The sequence below is a fragment of the Diaporthe batatas genome, assembly GCF_019321695.1.
Source record: "Diaporthe batatas strain CRI 302-4 chromosome Unknown Contig00017, whole genome shotgun sequence".
Taxonomy (NCBI): Eukaryota; Fungi; Ascomycota; class Sordariomycetes; order Diaporthales; family Diaporthaceae; genus Diaporthe; species Diaporthe batatas.
The window spans coordinates 454,075-472,703 of record NW_025408564.1 but is presented as its reverse complement, the minus strand read 5'-3'; the positions used below and the strand labels follow the sequence as shown (position 1 = coordinate 472,703).

The window sequence follows — 18,629 nt, the reverse complement described above, 5'->3', positions numbered from 1 at the left end:
TCGACTACGTCTTCTTTATTTGGTCTCCCAACCTCACTCTATCCCCAAATCCTCAGCTTTTATGCGATCGGAACGAAAAGGCAATGTCCCAGGCTTGGTGTCATAAAAAAGGACCCAAGTGACGGTGACAAGTAGCGGCGTTGCTTCGTGTTATACAAATATAGATCAATGCTTTAGCCGTGACACTTGGTTGTAGAGTCCTCTTCATCACAGTGAAAACGAACTCAGTCTTTCTTCTTATCCTTCACAGAGCCCCACTCCATTGCAGCGCTCCCAATGATGGTCATACAAGTCAAGCCTACGGCAAGATACCATGTCTGCATCAAGCTCTTGTCGAGAATTCCCAGGGTCCTTCCAATCTCATCCTGTCCCACAAGGTGCCGGAGTTCCGTCAGGCCCATGTTGTTGACGGCATCGGGACTTAGCCCAGGCACCAACTCGGTCAAGTTGACACTCAGCCGGTCCAGAAATATTGTCTGTGCGATTGCAAGAAAGACGGCAGGCCCAAAGTTCTAGGCGGGGTAGACGATTGCCATGCCTGTGGAAGCATCTTTGACGGGCAGCATTGTCTGTACCGCGCTCTGCGGGGCGTTGAAGCCGATTCCAGCTGAGAAGCCCATGGCCAGACAGTAGTCTGCGATCCTGTCCAAAGACGTTCTAGTCGTGAATGTTGTCATGAGCCCCGCGAATATGGGCATTAAGACACTGGCGAACAGCATGAAGGGCACGTAGTAGCCTAAAGCACTAACACCAGCACCATGTGCCAACATCGCCACGAGGAAGCCGGCCATCAAGGGAAGCATCATGACACCCGACTTAGTGGCCGTGTACATGCGCACAGACTGAAAGTACCCTAGAGTAGGTTGGCAGGTAATACTCGAACACATTAGGCTTTAGCTATATTATATTTTTTATTTAACTATTTATCTATTTATTATCTTCTTAGTTTTTAGACTAACTATTAGTTTATACTTTAAGTATAAAGTTAATAATTACTTAATATATACCTTTAAACTTATCTATATATAAAGTTACTAGCTTCCTTTATAAGGCTCCTTCTTCTATTATATTCTTTATATACTATATAAAAGTAGATAAATCTTTAATAATAAAGTAATATATTTAAAAGAAAATTTAGTTTTAAATATTTAAAGTTTTACTTTCTTTATATAGTATTTATTTAATATATAGTAAATAAACTTTATTTAACTTTTAAAAGGTTTTAATCTTTTATAAAATTTATATAAAAAGTTTTTAAATAGGTTTATTATTATAATATTATTATTCTATTAATTATATACTTAAAATAAAAATTATAATAAATTTAATTTATTTAATAAAAGTAGATTTAAATAATTATATAATAAGTATATTAATAGAAAAGAGTTAGTTTATTAAGTCTTATATTATAGATTCTTCTTCTTATAAAAGCTATTTTAAAACTATTTTAGTTTTATTATATAATTATTTTATTAACTATTAGCCTTTAAGCTATTTATATTAATAATTTTAATATAATATTATTAAGAGTAATACCTTCTAACTTTATTTATATAATATAAAGCTTAATTATATATTTATATATTATATTTTTTTCTACTATTATTAATACTATATTTCTTTAGATATTAAGTTTTAAGCGTTTACTATTATATAAAGGTGCTATATATATTTTATATATATAGGGATTAAAAACAAAACCACTTAAACACGTTGATGGCTGCATTCGTACACACCGCAAAGATAAAGCCAGCCAGGACGGACCGGTTGGCTAATATTCGGGGAGGGAGGGTGGCCTCGTCTCCCCGGCGCTTCTGATCGTAAGCAAATAGCGCGAGCAGAACTCCGAACGTGATGATCAGTCCAATCACGGTCCCACTGTCCCAGGGATATTTCGTGCCGGCCCACGAAAGTGCAAGGAAGAGGCATATCAGCGACGGGATGAAGAGTAAGTTGCCGACCAAATCAAGCTCGACAAGCTCCTGCCGGAGGAGCAGGGCCGAGCGGTTCTTCAGGTCGATCTTGAGCGCAAAAACCACGACGGCCATTGCCATGACACGCTGCCGACAATGAGCCCACCTACAGAAGGCGAAGCACCTATCGTATTATAACTATTGTTATCGGCATCGTGTTCTTTCCAAGCGCTGGGTCTTGAGTGCTTACCACCGTATGAAGGCGCCATGTATGTCCTCGGACGTATACGGAATAGAAGCGAAACCACACAGAAGGCGAAGAAATATTGGCCAATGCCTCGACACCATTCAAATTGCCGACAATAACAGGCCTCTTGCGCAGCGGCACAATATGCACCAGCATGTAGAAACACCCCTGCGCGATACCCGCTGTAGCCATCCCACACACAGCGCGGCTCACAACATAGACCATGGAGGACGGCGCGGTGGCGCCCATCAGCGAACCAAGCATAAACAGAACGATGCATCCCATCAACACCGGCCTTACAGGGAAAAGGGTGTGAATGTTCCCGAACATGACGGCGAAGCTGCACGCGTACAGCCGGAAGGCGCTCGAATACTAGCCGACGTCGGTGACGGTGTGGAACTCGTCTGTGATTGAGGGGATGGCGGTGGAGACGATGGACATGTCCAGGCCTATGAAGGCGAGGACTATGGCGTAACAGAGCATTATCGCCCAGAAGCGGATTCCCGTTGGGTATTGAGTCTCGTCTTCGGCGCCGACGATGCCAGATGAGGGATCATCGCGTGCATTTTCTTCGACGCCGAGGGATTCCATGGGCCGTCCTGGCCGGGAGAATGGAGAAGCATCGTCTTTGGGAGTGCCGGGGTCTGACGCTGCAGGCAGTGTTATCTGGATCACTTCTGTAGCCATGATGGTGGAATGTCGTCTCTTCCACTGCAGGACAAGGTAGAATTAGGGCTGAGATGGTTGTGTATGGTTTCGTCTCTAGTTTCCATGCATGTGAAATAATATTCGTAGCTTCTTATTCAACTGTCCCAGAGTGGGATGCGGCTCTCCGATTCGGGTCTCCGACTCCGGGTTCCGATGTTGACATCACCTTACGTTCTTCTAGCGGGATGCAGGCGATTTAATCACTAGTGGCTTGCATCAAAGTAGGCGAGCAAATCAGCGCCAACGTCGGTTGAATCCGAGGCGTTAAGACAATGAGTGTGCGGCGCAGATACAGGTGAGCAGTAAGACGGACCGATGTGGACTCAATGCTAGGGGGAGGTTTGGTAATCATGGCGGCATCCTACCTACCGGGCGGAGGGGGGGTCTCTAATATAGGCGTATAATTATATTAAAAATTAATATTTAAATAAAATCTAGATATTATAACTAAAAATTAATAAAAGATTAATAAAATACTATTATAGGTAAAATCTATTAAAGGTTAATTATATATTAGATTGTAATATTACATTAATATATATTAAAAATTCTAAATCTATTAATATTAAATTTTATAAATTAATAAGGAAATAAGATTTCTATAATTTTTTAACTCTATAACTATATAGATTTAATATAGATTAATAATTAAGCTAAAGATTAGCTAATAAGTAGTTAAGTTAGGAATAAAAAGAAAGGAAAAACTTAATTTTAATAGGAATTAAACTCCCTTTTTACCCCCTATATTAAGCCTCTAATAGTATATTAGGCCCCTAATAGTATGTTAATAGGTAATTATATTAAATTAAAAAGAATTATATAATTTGAATATCATGTAGTTATATTAATAGTGTGTTTATGTTTTAAGAGAATGTTGGTATTAGTTTGAAATGATGGTACTATAAAGTTAATTTACCCCCCTCCCCCCGGTAGGTACCTCACGATCCAAACAGCAGCAGGAGGATCACAGATTGTTCAAATACAGCCTTGCTCTCAAGTCATACTCTCCAAGTTCAGTCTCGTCGACCGAAAATATGAACAGTGATCCTCTGCGATTCTCTAAATAATGTGAATCTCCATGTGTTTCTCAGCTGTCGCCCCGTAAAGAGAAATCTGGCCGTGCAGCTGAACACCATAACCAATGTCAAACTGCCTAGGTTCAACTCATCCTTGGCAGTGAGCTCTGATTGATACTACCTATCATGGGAGATATCAAGTCAGTGAGGCCACTGGCAGATATGACCCTCTCTCACGAAGCTACCGCACAGCGTTGAAGCATTCTATGCAAGTGTTTAAGGCCGCCGCAAACAGCCTAGGCTTCATGAGGATATGAAGCGTTTCAGGATTCTCTCTTGATTCGTGCACACAGCCGTTACCATTTAACAAGTGATATCCATGGAGAGGCCTTGAGTCGGAGTTTGAGCAGTCGGCGTAATCAGTCACAGACCATTGGTCGCGCCTGGTGAGTCATTCCTGACCTGCGTTGGTTGGGTTTAGACGGTTGTAACCGTACTCGAACTTTAATGTCAGTAGTAGCAGTCAAGGTGATTTTTAGTACTGAGTGTCCATTTTACAGAACGTCTAGTAAATATATATAATATCCACTGGTTCTCCACTCACCGCGTATTTCAGAACAAGGACCCCATGTGGTCGGTAAGTTAAAGCTGTCTCCAAGCGCCCCAAGCTGATTTGACCGCTTATTCGATGCAAGCGGAGATAATTGCCGGTATTTGTCTCCCCGCACACTTGTTTTTAGCGTACCTAGGTACCTAGGTGTGCAAGTCTTCACTGCTACATAAAGTCACACTTATAGTTGTGTAATAAAAACAATGAGCAAAGTACCTGAACTATGTTCATGTTCAACATTGGCTTCCTCCTCGCAGAATTGGAAACCAAATTTCTGGTGCAATTTTGCACGCTACGTCTAGAAATGGTCCTTGTTTACATTCTATTCTCGGCAGCAGCAAGTCTAGCCGCTGTCGTGCCGCTTTCAGCGCGTACAGAGGCTGTTTTCGATGTCAAGGAAGTCGCCATGAAGACCAGCCCTCTCGACAAACAACTGATTAGCCTATCCGTCGAGTATGCCCATTTCTGCATGTTATCTACTTGGCTTTTGTACGAAATTGCATTTCGACGATTAACCACGCATCTTTAGGTTCGGAAATGCGGTTGACTTCTTCGGCGACGCCGGCAAGCCAAATCTGTTTTCCAAGAGGCTTCTGCAGAATGTAGTAGACCGCTCATACGCCCCGACCATACTTCGAATAGGCGGGAATACCCAGGACAGGGCCGAGTTCTGCGCAACATGTAACAAAACGTTTGAGACGATCGTGCAGGATGACCCGGACGATCCCAAAGGCTCTGAGGCTGTCAAAGTCACATTCAACCCTCGTTTCTTCGATGTATTGACGTACAACGTGCCGGCAGGGAGTCCCATCATATTCGGCCTCAACTACCGCAATGGTGAAGAGCCAGCCCTGTTTGCACAGCATGCTGTGAGTTAGTGGTAGCTAACAATGCTTGGAGCCAGATAGTTTGGAGCTGGCCGAGGCCGAGATTGGCGCCGCGTTTGAGTACCTCGACCAGAGCCTGGTCATGGCTTACGAGCTGGGCAACGAGCCTAACCTGTATGGCGATTACCGACCGCCAACTTACGGAGTAAACGAGTACGCCGCCGACATGCGGCAGTGGATCCCAAGCCTGCGGGCCCTCTCGCCGCCGGGCGTCCATCCCAGGTTCCAATTCCCGTCGTTCGCCGGCCCGCAGCTCTTCAAACCCGACATGACGATCGCGAACCTAGTGGGCCTGGGTGTGCCACAGTCTATTGGGATCGACTATTTTTCCGTCCATGGATATCCTTATGATATCTGCACTCGTGAGGAATTCCGTTACAGCCCAGTTCATAACAAATCTTTACCCGGCCTGACGGACTTTCTGACCTGAATGCAAACAGCCGAGAGCGCAGCCCAAGTCGACCTAAGGAACTTCCTGGACCACAACAAGACTCTTTCTCTCATCGCCTCCTACGGTGGCGAGATCGCTGCGTCCAGGTCGCAGGGCAAGCCCCTGCACATGGGCGAGACGGGCTCCGTGGCGTGCCACGGCAAGTTCGGCGTGTCCAACACGCTGGGCGCGGCGCTGTGGGAGCTCGACTACGCCCTCAGCGGCTCGACGCAGGGCATCGACCGCTTCTTCTTCCACATGGGCAAAGGCGACTTCTACTACTCCATGTGGGAGCCGCTGCCGTCGGAGAGGTTCCCCGCGCCACATATCAATCCCACGTGAGGACGAAACACACCACCTGCTTGAGTGCAGTCATTATCTGTGAAGTTTGAGTGGTCTCATCAGCTGATATTTTGGGCCTTTGGCAGATACTATACCATGCTCTTCGCCGCCGACCTGGTGTCAGACCTCCCTGCACCCCAGATCGCCCCGCTCACGGAGCTAGACACGACGTCAACGGTGCACTTTGCCGTTTACGACGGCGAGGAGCTCCGAAAGGTCGTCTTGCTCAACCTGGACTTCTTCAACGGCACGATCTCTGCGAATGGCACATCCGCGACCGACGCAACCCGGCCGGCTAGGCAGTTTGACATGGGTGCGGCTCTTGGGAGGGAGCTCCGGGTCCGGCGCCTGACGGGGGACGACTCTGCTGCGACGGATGGGGTGACATGGGCTGGGCAGAGCATTAACGGCGACGGAGCGGTCGTTGGTGAGCTGCGGGTAGAGAAGATTACCGATGGAGTGGTGACACTTTTGGCGTCTGAGGCCGTCATCGTTGAGAGGGGCTGAATGCAGCGCCGCTCCTGCCGCTATCTCGGAAAAACGAGAGTTAGCCCCCCCCCTACAAAATACCCCCTATTCCTTAACTAAACTAAAACTTCACTAGTAAGGCAGAAAACCCAATATTTTCAATAAAACACCATACTTAATACTACCTATACCTTAAAAAAGGAAAAAAAAAGATTAATAATAATAAATTATTACCTATTAAACTATAAACTTTAATAGTTAAAGTTTTATTTATACTTTAATCTATCCTTATTAAATAAATAGTTATAAACTAAATTCTAAATTAATTATATTATAATTTAAAAATATTATTAAAAAGTTATTACTATTTATATAATTATTTTAAATATATTATTATTATTATTATTAAATATAATTAAATTAAAATAATAAACTTTAAAAGTTTATTAACTTATTTTTATAATAAATTTATAAAACTTAATTAATATATAAATTATATAAATTAAAAATTAAAAGTTTTTATTTAATAAATTAAATTTATATTTTAATAAAATATAATACTTTTTATTAAATAATTTTAAATTAATATTATTATAAAAATAATAAATAATATTTTTAAAGTTTATATATAAAATAATAAATAAATATATATATTAATTTATTAATATAATAAAAGTTTTATAATTATTACTTTTAATAAATATATTAATTAAGTTATATAATAAAAATATTTATTTTTATTAATAAGTTTAATTTTAATAAATAAAATAGTATAAAAAATAAATTAAATACCTATTAAATATATTTTATAAATTAAAAGTCTTTTAAATAAAAGTTTATTTTATATTTTTTTATAATTATATTTAATAGTTTATTTATTATTATAATATATAAAGATTATATAATAAAAATACTTTTATAATAATTAATAAAGAGTATTTTATTAAAAATAAACTTATATTTAAATTTAAAGTTAATCTTTATAATAAATAATACTTTATAATATTATAATATAAAAATAATTAAAATAATAAATATAAAAATATAAAATATAAATATTTATTTTTATACTTTTTAATTTTAATTTTATTAAAATATATTTTAATAATTTAAAGTATTATTTATATTATTAATATTAATATAAATTATTAAATTATAATTTAAATAAAATTTTATTTAATTTTTATTTTTATATTTAAAAATTAAATTTAAAATTAAAGCTATTTAAAATATTTCTATTATATATAAATATTAAAAAGAATATAAAATAAAATAAATATAATAATATTAATTAAAAGTTATAAAAATTAAAATTAATAAAGTTTTAATTAAATATAATTATATAAATAAAAATATTATTTATAAATTAAATAATTAAATTAGTAATTAAAATTAAAGTAAATAAATTAATTATAAATAAATTTATTTAATTAATTAATTACTTAATATTAAATATTTAATTTACTTTATTTACTTAAAATAACTAACTTTCCTCTTTTAACTACTTTTATTATTAATTATATCTTCTTATATATTTAATTATTACTTTTTTACTTAAAAGTCCTTTAAAACTTATTATATAACTTCTTTATTTTATTAAATATAAAGAATTATTTTAATAAACTTTTAATTTTTATTAAATAACTAACCTAATTATAAAGCTTAATATTAAATAAAGCTAATTAATTAATTAAATAATTTTTATAAACTTTATAAAATATATATTTTTAATATTTATTTAATAATTTACTAAATAACTATTTAATAACCTTTATTATAATAATAAGTTTTTTATTATTATTATTATTAAAGAAATTAATAAAATCCTCCTTTTTTAAATATAACTTAATTAATATTTTAATTAATAAAATAGCCTTTAAATTATATTTATTAAATTAAATATTTTCCTTTTATAAAGTCTATAAAGGTTAAATCTTTTATACTTTATAATTTTATAAATTATTTAAATTAAACCCTTTTAATAAATCTTTAAAATACTTTTAAAATACTTTTATAATAAATTCTTAATATAAAACTATTTTATCCCCTTTTATTTATAATAATAATAATAAAAAATAATTAATAACCTTTATCTTTATAATAGACTTTTAAATATTATTATTATTACTATTAATAATAATAAGGCTTTATTAAACTTATAAAAAATTAATAATAATAATAATAATAACTTTATTAAAACTATTTAACTATATTTAACTTTAAATAAGTTAATATTAAATAATAAATTAATAATTATATTAATATTACTCTCCTTTACTTTTACTTTTACTATTTCTTTTAAAAAAATAAAACTAACCCTATTATTATTAAACTCCTTTTATTAAACTTTATTTAAATTATTTAATAATTAAAAACTTTTAATAAATACTTAATTATAATATTATTTATTATAATTATATTAAATTAATTCTTAAATTCTTATTAAATAAACTAATATATATATTATTTTACTTAATAAAATACTATTATTATAAAAATCCTTTTATTTTAATAATAATAATTAACTTTATAATAATTACTTAAAGAATATAACTATATTTTTATTAATTATTTATATTTTTTTATATAAAATTTATTTTTATTTTTATTTTAACCCTTTATTTAATAGTTATTAATATAAATTAAAAATCTTAAAATTTAAATTTCTATTAAATATATTTAAATTTATTATTTATCTAATTATTAATAAACTATCCTTTAAAATAATTATTTATTAAATAGTTAATAATAATTAAAAGATTTTAATTAATAAATATTTAATTAAATAATTACTTTATAATATAAGTATTTATAACTTTTATATTAATAATATAACTTTATAATTATATAAAACTAAAAAAGAAGTTCTTAAAATTTAAAAATATATTTATAATATTATTATAATTAAATACTTTAATCCTTTTATTAATATCTTTCTTTATAATTTTTAATTATAAAATTAAAAACTTTTAATTTATAAACTAACTAGTTTTAATAAAAATATTCCTTAACTTAATAATTATATTTAAATAATTTTATACTCCCTTTAATTAAGTCTCTAAATAAATTAATATAATTTAATAAAAACTTTAAATCCTTTAACTTTTATCCTCTCTTTTAATATAATAGTTTATTTTTAAATTATATAATAAAATAATATTAACTTTTAAATTATAAATTTTAATAAATAAAATTAAAATTAATTTATTTAAATATATTTTTATTAAAGAATTAATTAAATAACTTTTAAAATACTTAATATTATTATTATTATTATTTATTAAAAACTTTACTTTATTAATAAAAAATCCTTATTATTAATACCTTTTAAAACCTCCTTTTTTATTACTAAATATATCCTTTTATTATTAACTTTAATAATATTCTTTTATACTCTTTAAACTATTTAATCTATTATAATAACCTTATTTTAAGTAATTTTAAAAATATTTATAAATACTTTTAAGTAATTTATTAAACTTTAATTACCTTAATAATTAACTTTTAAATATATAACTATTTAAATAGTATAATATTTTTATTAATAAACTATATAATTTAACTTTTAAATAAATTTTATATAATAAATATTAAATAGTTTAAACTTAATAAATTAATTAAAATATATTATTTATAATATTAATTAAATTAATATTATTTTATATTAAAGTAAATAAATTATATATACTTTTATAAATTAAATTTAAATTAATTATATAAAATTAATATAATATTAATTTTATTTAATTAAATAATAAAAATAACTTATTATTAATATTAATAAGGTTAATATAGGTATTTTAATAAAAATATTAGATTTTCTACCCTATTAGTAAAGTTTTAGTTTAATTAAGGAATAGAGGGTATTTTATAGGGGGGGGGCTAACTTTCGTTTTTCCGAGATAGCGGACATTAGCTGCAAGGGGGACCTTCTTGCTTGACCACTACCGGTGAAGGGATTGGAGGCTAAAACAAACCAAACCTCCCACCCATACATATCGATCTTTTCATCAACGCGTGCAGAGGCCTGTGGATGCACGTGATCTCCCATGATATGCCCATAATTAACTCCTCTGCTCCTTACGAAGGATAATCGTATTACTGCTTCCCATATTGCCCGTCGTCATATTGTTCAGTGTAACCATGACAGGTCAGGTCACCCATGCTTAAGGTGATTGTTGAGTGGACTATTTGGTCGAGTTGCGACGAACCTGGTCCGATGATGTACACCTGGGCCTTCGGATGAAGACCTTAGATCATAGGTGGAGGCCTATAGTCCAAGTACAGGGGTGGGTCCCTCCGAACAGCTGCTCGAATGCACCCGTGCAAACCAATAGGCAGGACTCCCAAATCAAGCTGTGCAGAGACACACTCGCTGATATTGTAATAGCGGAGTCTCGTGTGCATGCACTCAGATATTGAGGTCAATACATCGTACACATGGTCAGTCCTCGGCGTTGTATTTCGCAAGAAACAGAAACAAACAAAGAAATGAGGTCAACCGATGTCACCTCCGTCATGCTGCCAAGAATAGCCAAAAGCTGGTCGGGCCCCCTAAACAAGCATGGATTGTGACGTGACCTAATTTAAACTGCAGCCAGTCCCCGTGCTCGAGCCCCCCAATCACCTAAGGAGGGCCTAGCTCACATATAGCCCGCTAGTGAGAAAATCAAGGCACACCTAAATGGCACCTGATATGGAGGACGGTTAATTACACAGTAGCAGTCAGCTGTGGGAAAGGGGCCGACTAGTCACATTGTGGAGGTTGTGAATCTTAATACAAAGAGCCTCAGTGCTCGCCCTCACGTGAACTCCACTCTATCATGACTTCACCCTTCCATATCTCGAGGGGCCTCGACGTCTGCCGCTCACCGGACAACATCACGGTCACGCCAAGCAAGATGCGTCCCTCGACGACGACGACGACGTGCAGCGGCTCCACCCTCCCGCTCATCAGCCTCCTGTGGCTCACCCTCGTGGTCCACCTCGCCCAGTCCTGGGGCTGGGGGCCTTATGACAGCGAGTGGAGGAAACACATCCAGCCGCCCGCCGTCCACCACCCGGAACTCGTCTACCGCGTCGTGGTCCCGCGGAACGGGTCAACGCCCACGTTCAGCGGGAACGGCACCACATTTTCGAGGGCGAACGCGACGGGGTCGGTCCCGCTGAGCACCGCGCGGCCGACGCCTGTTGCCAACTCGAGTGTCGATACCTCCTGCGGCGAGGACTCGCCTCTGTTCAACCTGCAGGTATCCCGGGCCGACGGGAGCATCTTCAACGGCTGGTGGCTCAAGCTCTCTGGCAACCAGGCCCTCTTCACCTCACAGAAAGAGAAGGCGACGGGGTTTGGTGTGAACCGGGGGACGAAGCACCTGTGCATCCCGAAAGCCGGGAGGGATTTCCCGCTGATCGCCATCGTCGAGACGAGGCTCGACCTCGGCCCGCTCTATTTCTTGGACGCAAACTTCTCGACGGGATACCAGCCAGAATACGAGCCTGTCGTGTGCGACAGCCTGGGCGATGGATCTCAACTGTCGTGTGCTCAGGGGAAGAGCACGGCGTGGTCTGGATGTGGGATGCAGCTGGAGCTGGGGACAGGGACAGTCTCGAATAGCACGGGTGATGCAGGCGGCCAGAACTGTTCATCTATCGCTTTGAATTCGTTTCAGGCATCAAGTAGCGCCCTGTTCTAGGTGGCAGGGATGAATAATGATTAATGAACCAACCTTCAATGCCCGTATTCATGCAGTGTTCGTTACCGTCTTTCAGCGTTTCTCAGCCATGAAGAAACGAGTAACAAGTCTTCCGGACTCTTCAAGCTTGCAGACAGATCGGGACGGTAAGGGCCATATAAGTTTTGGATGTGTCCCAAACGTTTGCCGAGACATGGCTTCTGTGTTTCTGCCTTGTGTCTTTGTCATAAGAGACAGATTCCTCACCAAGGCCTCACGTTCATACAACCCTTGGAGAGCAGGCTGAAATATGATGTTCATACGCAGCTGGGATCGGCCCAGAATCTGGGTGTCTTGCCATCTTGATATTGTGTGTTGGGAAGCACCCCACGGATTCCTTCAATAAATTTCACATCCTTCTGTAAATTAATTGTCAATCGCATTCGTGCAGTCATGGCTTTGCAGTATTGTCCCAGCAGTGTTGGCGACGCGATAATAATCTCTCAATCAGCGAAAGCTCCTACCTAAGAAAGGAATATTTCAGATCTTGAACTACCAGATGAGGCCCAAAGCAAACGAGTTCCAGTGCATCTGAGCCCGCCAACTTTGTCATTACTGAATGACGCAATTGACACTAGCCTCGCCCATTTGCATCACCTGCTGATGCGTTCGTTGCCTGGTCACTGAACGCGTCGGCTTCCAAGCTTAGAGGGCAGCGCGTCACGCATGGTTTTCTAGAGATCTCTCAGCCCCACGTCCATCAACAAAAGACACAACCACTTCTACACCCTTCTTCCTTCATCACTTCAGCAAGTCACTTCAGCAAGTCAACACCACCACAAGCCTTCATCATGGTCAGCACCAGAAAGAAGGACTACGGCGAGCCGCCGCCGCCCAAGAAGCGCGCACGGCCCAAGGTGAATGAGGATGACGATCCAAACCAGATCTCCTCCATGAAGTTCACCTGGTTCCCCAAGCTGCCCCCTGAGCTGCGGATCGAGATTTGGAAGATGTCCATGACCCCCCGGCTCGTTGTGGTCCAGCCCAGATGGATAGCTGCGCGTAGGCTACTCTTGAAGTTCAAGAAGACGATGTTTCCTGCCCATCTTTCCGTCAACTGCGAAGCTCGAGAAATCGCCTGGCGCCACTATAGCTTGAAGTTGACACTTACCGTCACTGTGGACATAACGGGACTTCACAGCTGGGATTGTCCCGACTTTCAAAGCAGACAATACAGTGCGAGAGCCGTCATGTCACCGGACGACACTCTTGGCTTTCTTGGCTGGGAAGACATACGTCGTGAGTATGGGTGGAAGTTTCAAGTCGAGAGCGAAGAACGAAGCGACCCTTGGGCGCGCTGGGCGCCGCAAAACGCCCGGCTTTGCGGAGCACAGCCACAGCCTGAGGTGACCAAGGTTGCGTTCTTGAGGCCTGATTTCCGCTGCAACCCCGAGGCCATTGACTTCCTCAACTTCTCCAACTCTCGCGACTTGAGATCGATCCTCCACACAAAGTCGGACAAGCTCAGGAAGATCTTCACCCATGGGAGCCCTGGGCACACAACCCCAGGTCCAGGCAGCCCCAAGGACCACGTCTTGATTCATTCACGCAACTTCAATGGCACCTTGGAACAATGGGGCGAAAGACTGTTGCGCAGAATTGAATTTGGGGGTCTTCCTGAGTCGCAAGAACCGCCGGACATTTTGGCATTTGAGCTCGGAAGGCAACCCGACCCCATCCCGGTCCTGAAGTGGTTTGGGTCACTTGCCAAGTGGGCAGGCAGCAGTCCCGAGGACAAATACTTCTGGCGCGAACAGGCATGGGTTTTGCGGCTGCCCGACTCCCGAGGCTTTTGATCCGGTCAAGTCAAGATCAAGCATACTTGGGCACCGTCAACGCCGTACACCTCCTTCGCTTTTGACGGTTGAATTACCTACCTGCGTAAGCACCTAGTCGCAGGATCAACTCGGGGCCTGGCGTACTCTCACACGCTGCCTATCGCGCAGCTCTACCCCGAAAGGCGTGCTCTCAAGTGCTCTGATGATACTTTCACTGTGCGCTTCCTCCACTCTGATGCATTGGTCCATTCTCACGCTTGGATTAGAGATGGAGAGGAAACAAACAAGCGCAAATTTTTGCCCGCTGCCGGCCAAACAACAAATCGATAACTTCTCGGTTGGGATCATACAGGATACGGAGGGTTGACCGAAAACGTTGGAGGAGATCCCCAATCGGCACTATAACCTTGCCGCCTTTGATGAATGCTGGCTCATAAAGGCTCTCCATTATTGCGCTTCGAGTTCTTAGCCTTAGGTTGATGGGAACGGTATATCACTGCGTCGAACCTACGACAAGTCGCTGGAGCGACTGAGAGCTGGAGATCTATATTTTGGAACATCACTCACAAATTTTGGAGCCTTCACCCGTCTGAAATCGACGGAGGAAACAATGGCAGCTCACCCTGGGGCATACAGAGTCGGCCTTTTCTAGAGCTTTCGGCTGTATATTTATTTCTTAATCCCACATCGCGTTCTGCCAACCAACCTGTGATGTAAATGTGACGCGCTGCATATTCCTCTGGCCACGCTCCCAGCGATGCCACTCGAGCACCATTGACTAGTGTTAAAATCGGGCTCCTCTCTTCGTTATTGCATTCGAGATGTACTAGTAGAGCTGGCCTTGGGATGGACAAATCAGTGGGGGGGGGGGAGGTTGTCAGGAAACCACAGGCCCGATTAGGTTCGTCATATACAGGCCTGTGGACATATTAGACACATATTGCATTAAAATGAGCTGTATCTCCACCCATTCCGGGGTGGCCAATTGAATACCCTCGTCACAGTAGACTTCGGAGATACCTACCTAGTAAGCTCGGAATTCTCAGGGTTGTACAAAAGGCACGCACCACAAGTAATGAAAATGACGTTGCTATTTAACTCCGCTAAGTAAATCTTATCTAGAACAAAGATAGATCGACTGGCATCAAATCTAGGAGGCCTGATCCGGCGCTGTTCAACCGGTTCGCGCACCAGTATCCTGGAGAAACCGTTTCACATCTGCACTCCTATCTCGGTGTATGCACGCCGCGCCAACTCCCATTATACTATTGCGTTGGGATTTATCGTCCATCGGAAATTCACGGGATTCTCTCCCTCTTCCTAATTCAACAAGGTATCATTCTCTTCACTCTCCCGCTCTCTTTCGTCCCCTGGCAAGAGACTATAGAACCGGTCCCCGACCCCTGTCTACTCTCCAGCATGTAGGTATTGTCAACTTGAAGGGCCGTTTGACCACTCATGAAGACATATAGACGTTTACCGTACTTTTCTAACACGTTTAATAGTCTCAAAGCCATGGCAAATAGACAAGGCATAGTTTCACAATCGTCAGAATGTTTTGCTGGCGTGTCCTCGCTGAACACAGATTCGCTACGAGTTCCGGGCTTAAGGGCCAGGAAAACTTTCCCCAGGGCTTTGTGTGGATTGTCATTCCATTTCCAACATTGGAACTTGCACCCAGTGGAGGACTACTTTACCATACTGTTCCGGGCATGAGCATCCGTTGATGATGAGCACAGTAAACGGAGAAGCGGAAAGTGAAACCTGACGAGTTCTAATGAGCTCAGCCGTCACTCAGCATAGATTGCCTCACTACTTGAGATCCCATAGACCTTAGGAATCAGACGCCGTCTCAGGCAGTTCAAGATTATCAGCCGCTGCAGACGTTGTCCAAGACAGCTTGAGAAGTACTACTGCTAATCCCCGCTCCTTCGACTCAGAGGGCTTAGCGAGGGTATTTCAAGCCTTTATGCTTGACTGGCCACGTATAGGTAAAGGGGAACTGGTTGATGCAGGCCCAAGGAAAGGATTTGAGTCTGTCTGATGTATCATCGTACCACCGCCCGGACGTCTTCATGTATAGCTACCTGAAAAGCGGATAAAGCGTATTGATCTATGGGAGTAGAGACTCTTCATATGTACCTCCCGAGGTCACTTGAGCATCAATCCATGATCCGCAACAATCTAGTTATTGGTCTCCGGAGGTCGCTTCTTTCCGTAGACCGTGACGTTCGGTGCCATAAATCGTATTCAAAGCTGAGGACCGCAGGTAAGCACTGTTCTTCATCAAATTACCATATCATGCTCTGCCTAGCGACTTTTCTCACGAAGCTCCTCTCGGCTTTTCACGTAATAAAACCACAACGTCAACGACCTGTCTCGTAAATCGATTACCATTCAACGTATAATATATCTGATGTCAAGTTAGCCCTGAATTCTCGATAACGGCGCTCCCTACCTGCCTAGGCCAGCAGGCATTATAGAGTAAGGCGTTCCATAGAGGTGCTGAAAAATAGATTTAAGCTTTATGTATTCAATGATTCGCTATTCTAGTCTCAAATGATTGTCATTCTGGAGCTCCATTTGGGTGACATGTTTTACGATTGGATTTCACTTGACAACACGACCCTCGGGACACTCAAGGGTCTACGTAGGTCTTGTGTCTGTTGAAAATATCTTCCATTAAGCAGCCAGCGGTCCCGTGAATATAGGAACAACTCGCAAGCTCAGCCCTTGCCAAAGACACCGCGTGATAGGGTCGATACCCGTGGATCCATCAACTCCGCCAATTTCCACCATACCAACGACCCCAGTCTCACTTCAGCCTGTTACAGAGGTTGCGGTTGTCCATGTTAGTCATTATAGCATTGATCTGGTGGTTCATGAGGGCAAGAAGTCCTACGTCTCAACTACCATTCACTATACACCATTGTCTCGGTGACTGTTCCTCCGCTGATACGAGAATGGGACCCGTCAATTCCAATTCTACCATTATGTAAGATACTCCAGAATCAAGTAGCATCAAGTGAATTGTCGATGGGTTCCCAATTCACTTTTCTACGGCTTGTTTAAATACGAATTCCGCCGCTGAATCAAATCTTCATCTTCCTTTCCTTCAACAACCAACTCCTACTGGTAAAGGTTCGCTCGTCAGTCAGCTCTCGCATCGTTGAGCTTCCTTTGAGCAGTCGAGCACTACTACGGCCAACATCATCCATCATAAAAACACACATCCACATTATCTTCGCACTATCGTGCCCCCCATAACAACTTGAACAATCATCAGTCCTCATACCCACACCTACCATGAGTTCTACTACTCCAAACATGGCTGCTACTGGTCCAAACCATGGCAAGGTCTCTCCTCGTGATCAAGGCCCGGGTACGTCGCGTCAGTACTCGAACACTAATTACTTCTAGGACCATTTGTTTCCCCACTCTGTTTGAACGAGGCTAATATAAAGTCTTTATAGGTGCGACTCCATCTCAGAACAATGGCGCAACTGCGTCTCAGAACATGGGCGGAACTCCTCAGGCTACGGAATTCGCAGTGGACCGAATCTTGTCTGACGAGCCTCACCCGAACAAGCAACTTACCTTCATCCGTTTCGGCCGCCTACCTGCTGAGATCCGCAACATGGTCTGGCATGAGGCACTTGCGCCCCGCGTCATCATGATCTACCCACGCGTTGGCAGCACCCAGACCAAGTCTCCCGACCAGGTTGACTGGAAGAAGATCCCCGGCATACTCTTCGCCTGCAAGGAGAGCCGGGATATCGCCAAGCCCTATTACCAGCAGAAATTCACGCTGGTATTCACCAGGGCGCTGAGCACCATCGTCATGTGCCAGATACCAATCATCATGTCTAAGGACGACGAGCTCGCAATATCCGCAACCTACCTTTCCACCAGGTTTGGAGACCACGATGTCACACAAGTCACTGTGAAGGCAGCAGAGGGAGCACCAGAGCCCCGCATCGACCGCCTCTCGCTGCTCGGAAACAGCCTCCTCCGAGAGGGTATCGACCAGGAGCAGCTAGCGCACCTGCTGAAGACATTTTCTGGCGCTTGGGGCCTTACCGACCACATCAGCCCGCCCTCTACCTGGACCACCAGATGGAGCCCTTTCGGCAAGCAGCCTGACCCCAAGACGCTAGGTCGATATCTGGGAGACGTCGAGGACGTCTGCATTCAAAGCCAGACCGCTGGTGACGTCCGAAATGACGCAGATTGGCTCTGGATGGCCTTCAACTTCTGGTGCTTTGACTCAACCCTTGCGAACGAATGGGACTATGTCGATGCTTGGATTTCCGAGAACCCCGTGCCGTACCTTGGAGAGGAGGAGGAGAAGAAGGAGGAGGATGGGGAGTAAGCCCAGAGAATTTCGGGGCGGCGCGACGTCGAGCACGGCGGCAACTATGTTGGTATGGTTCTGATTTGGTGGTACTATCAAAAGGGTACCAAGGCTCTGCCTAAGTAATCTGAGGGCGCAGCACAA

At 40.7% G+C, this 18,629-nt stretch overlaps 6 protein-coding genes across 6 annotated transcripts; 4 read left to right on the top strand and 2 right to left on the bottom strand.

Annotated features, from left to right (window-relative positions):
• Window positions 1-224: 224 nt before the first annotated feature.
• Window positions 225-791, bottom strand: KVR01_012120 (uncharacterized protein; the record flags this gene model as incomplete). Its single annotated transcript, XM_044786244.1, has 2 exons — window positions 225-476; window positions 576-791. The coding sequence occupies 2 exons, from the start codon at window positions 789-791 to the stop codon at window positions 225-227; spliced, it is 468 nt and encodes a 155-aa protein (XP_044639201.1).
• Window positions 792-1,688: 897 nt separating this feature from the next.
• On the bottom strand, window positions 1,689-2,643 carry KVR01_011919 (uncharacterized protein; the record flags this gene model as incomplete). The annotated part of the gene is made up of 4 exons (XM_044794300.1): window positions 1,689-1,814; window positions 1,872-2,097; window positions 2,219-2,500; window positions 2,534-2,643. 4 exons carry the CDS (start codon window positions 2,641-2,643, stop codon window positions 1,689-1,691), a joined length of 744 nt encoding a protein of 247 aa, XP_044639000.1.
• A 2,155-nt stretch (window positions 2,644-4,798) lies between these two features.
• On the top strand, window positions 4,799-6,660 carry KVR01_012084 (uncharacterized protein; the record flags this gene model as incomplete). The annotated part of the gene is made up of 5 exons (XM_044789064.1): window positions 4,799-4,947; window positions 5,024-5,331; window positions 5,399-5,743; window positions 5,822-6,149; window positions 6,240-6,660. 5 exons carry the CDS (start codon window positions 4,799-4,801, stop codon window positions 6,658-6,660), a joined length of 1,551 nt encoding a protein of 516 aa, XP_044639165.1.
• Window positions 6,661-11,294: 4,634 nt separating this feature from the next.
• Window positions 11,295-12,346, top strand: KVR01_012063 (uncharacterized protein). The gene has a single exon (XM_044785102.1). The coding sequence runs from the start codon at window positions 11,445-11,447 to the stop codon at window positions 12,312-12,314; it is 870 nt and encodes a 289-aa protein (XP_044639144.1). The 5' UTR covers window positions 11,295-11,444; the 3' UTR covers window positions 12,315-12,346.
• A 798-nt stretch (window positions 12,347-13,144) lies between these two features.
• On the top strand, window positions 13,145-14,149 carry KVR01_012011 (uncharacterized protein; the record flags this gene model as incomplete). The annotated part of the gene is made up of 1 exon (XM_044787391.1): window positions 13,145-14,149. One exon carries the CDS (start codon window positions 13,145-13,147, stop codon window positions 14,147-14,149), a length of 1,005 nt encoding a protein of 334 aa, XP_044639092.1.
• A 3,309-nt stretch (window positions 14,150-17,458) lies between these two features.
• Window positions 17,459-18,503, top strand: KVR01_011884 (uncharacterized protein; the record flags this gene model as incomplete). The annotated part of the gene is made up of 2 exons (XM_044782351.1): window positions 17,459-17,513; window positions 17,605-18,503. 2 exons carry the CDS (start codon window positions 17,459-17,461, stop codon window positions 18,501-18,503), a joined length of 954 nt encoding a protein of 317 aa, XP_044638965.1.
• Window positions 18,504-18,629: the final 126 nt, after the last annotated feature.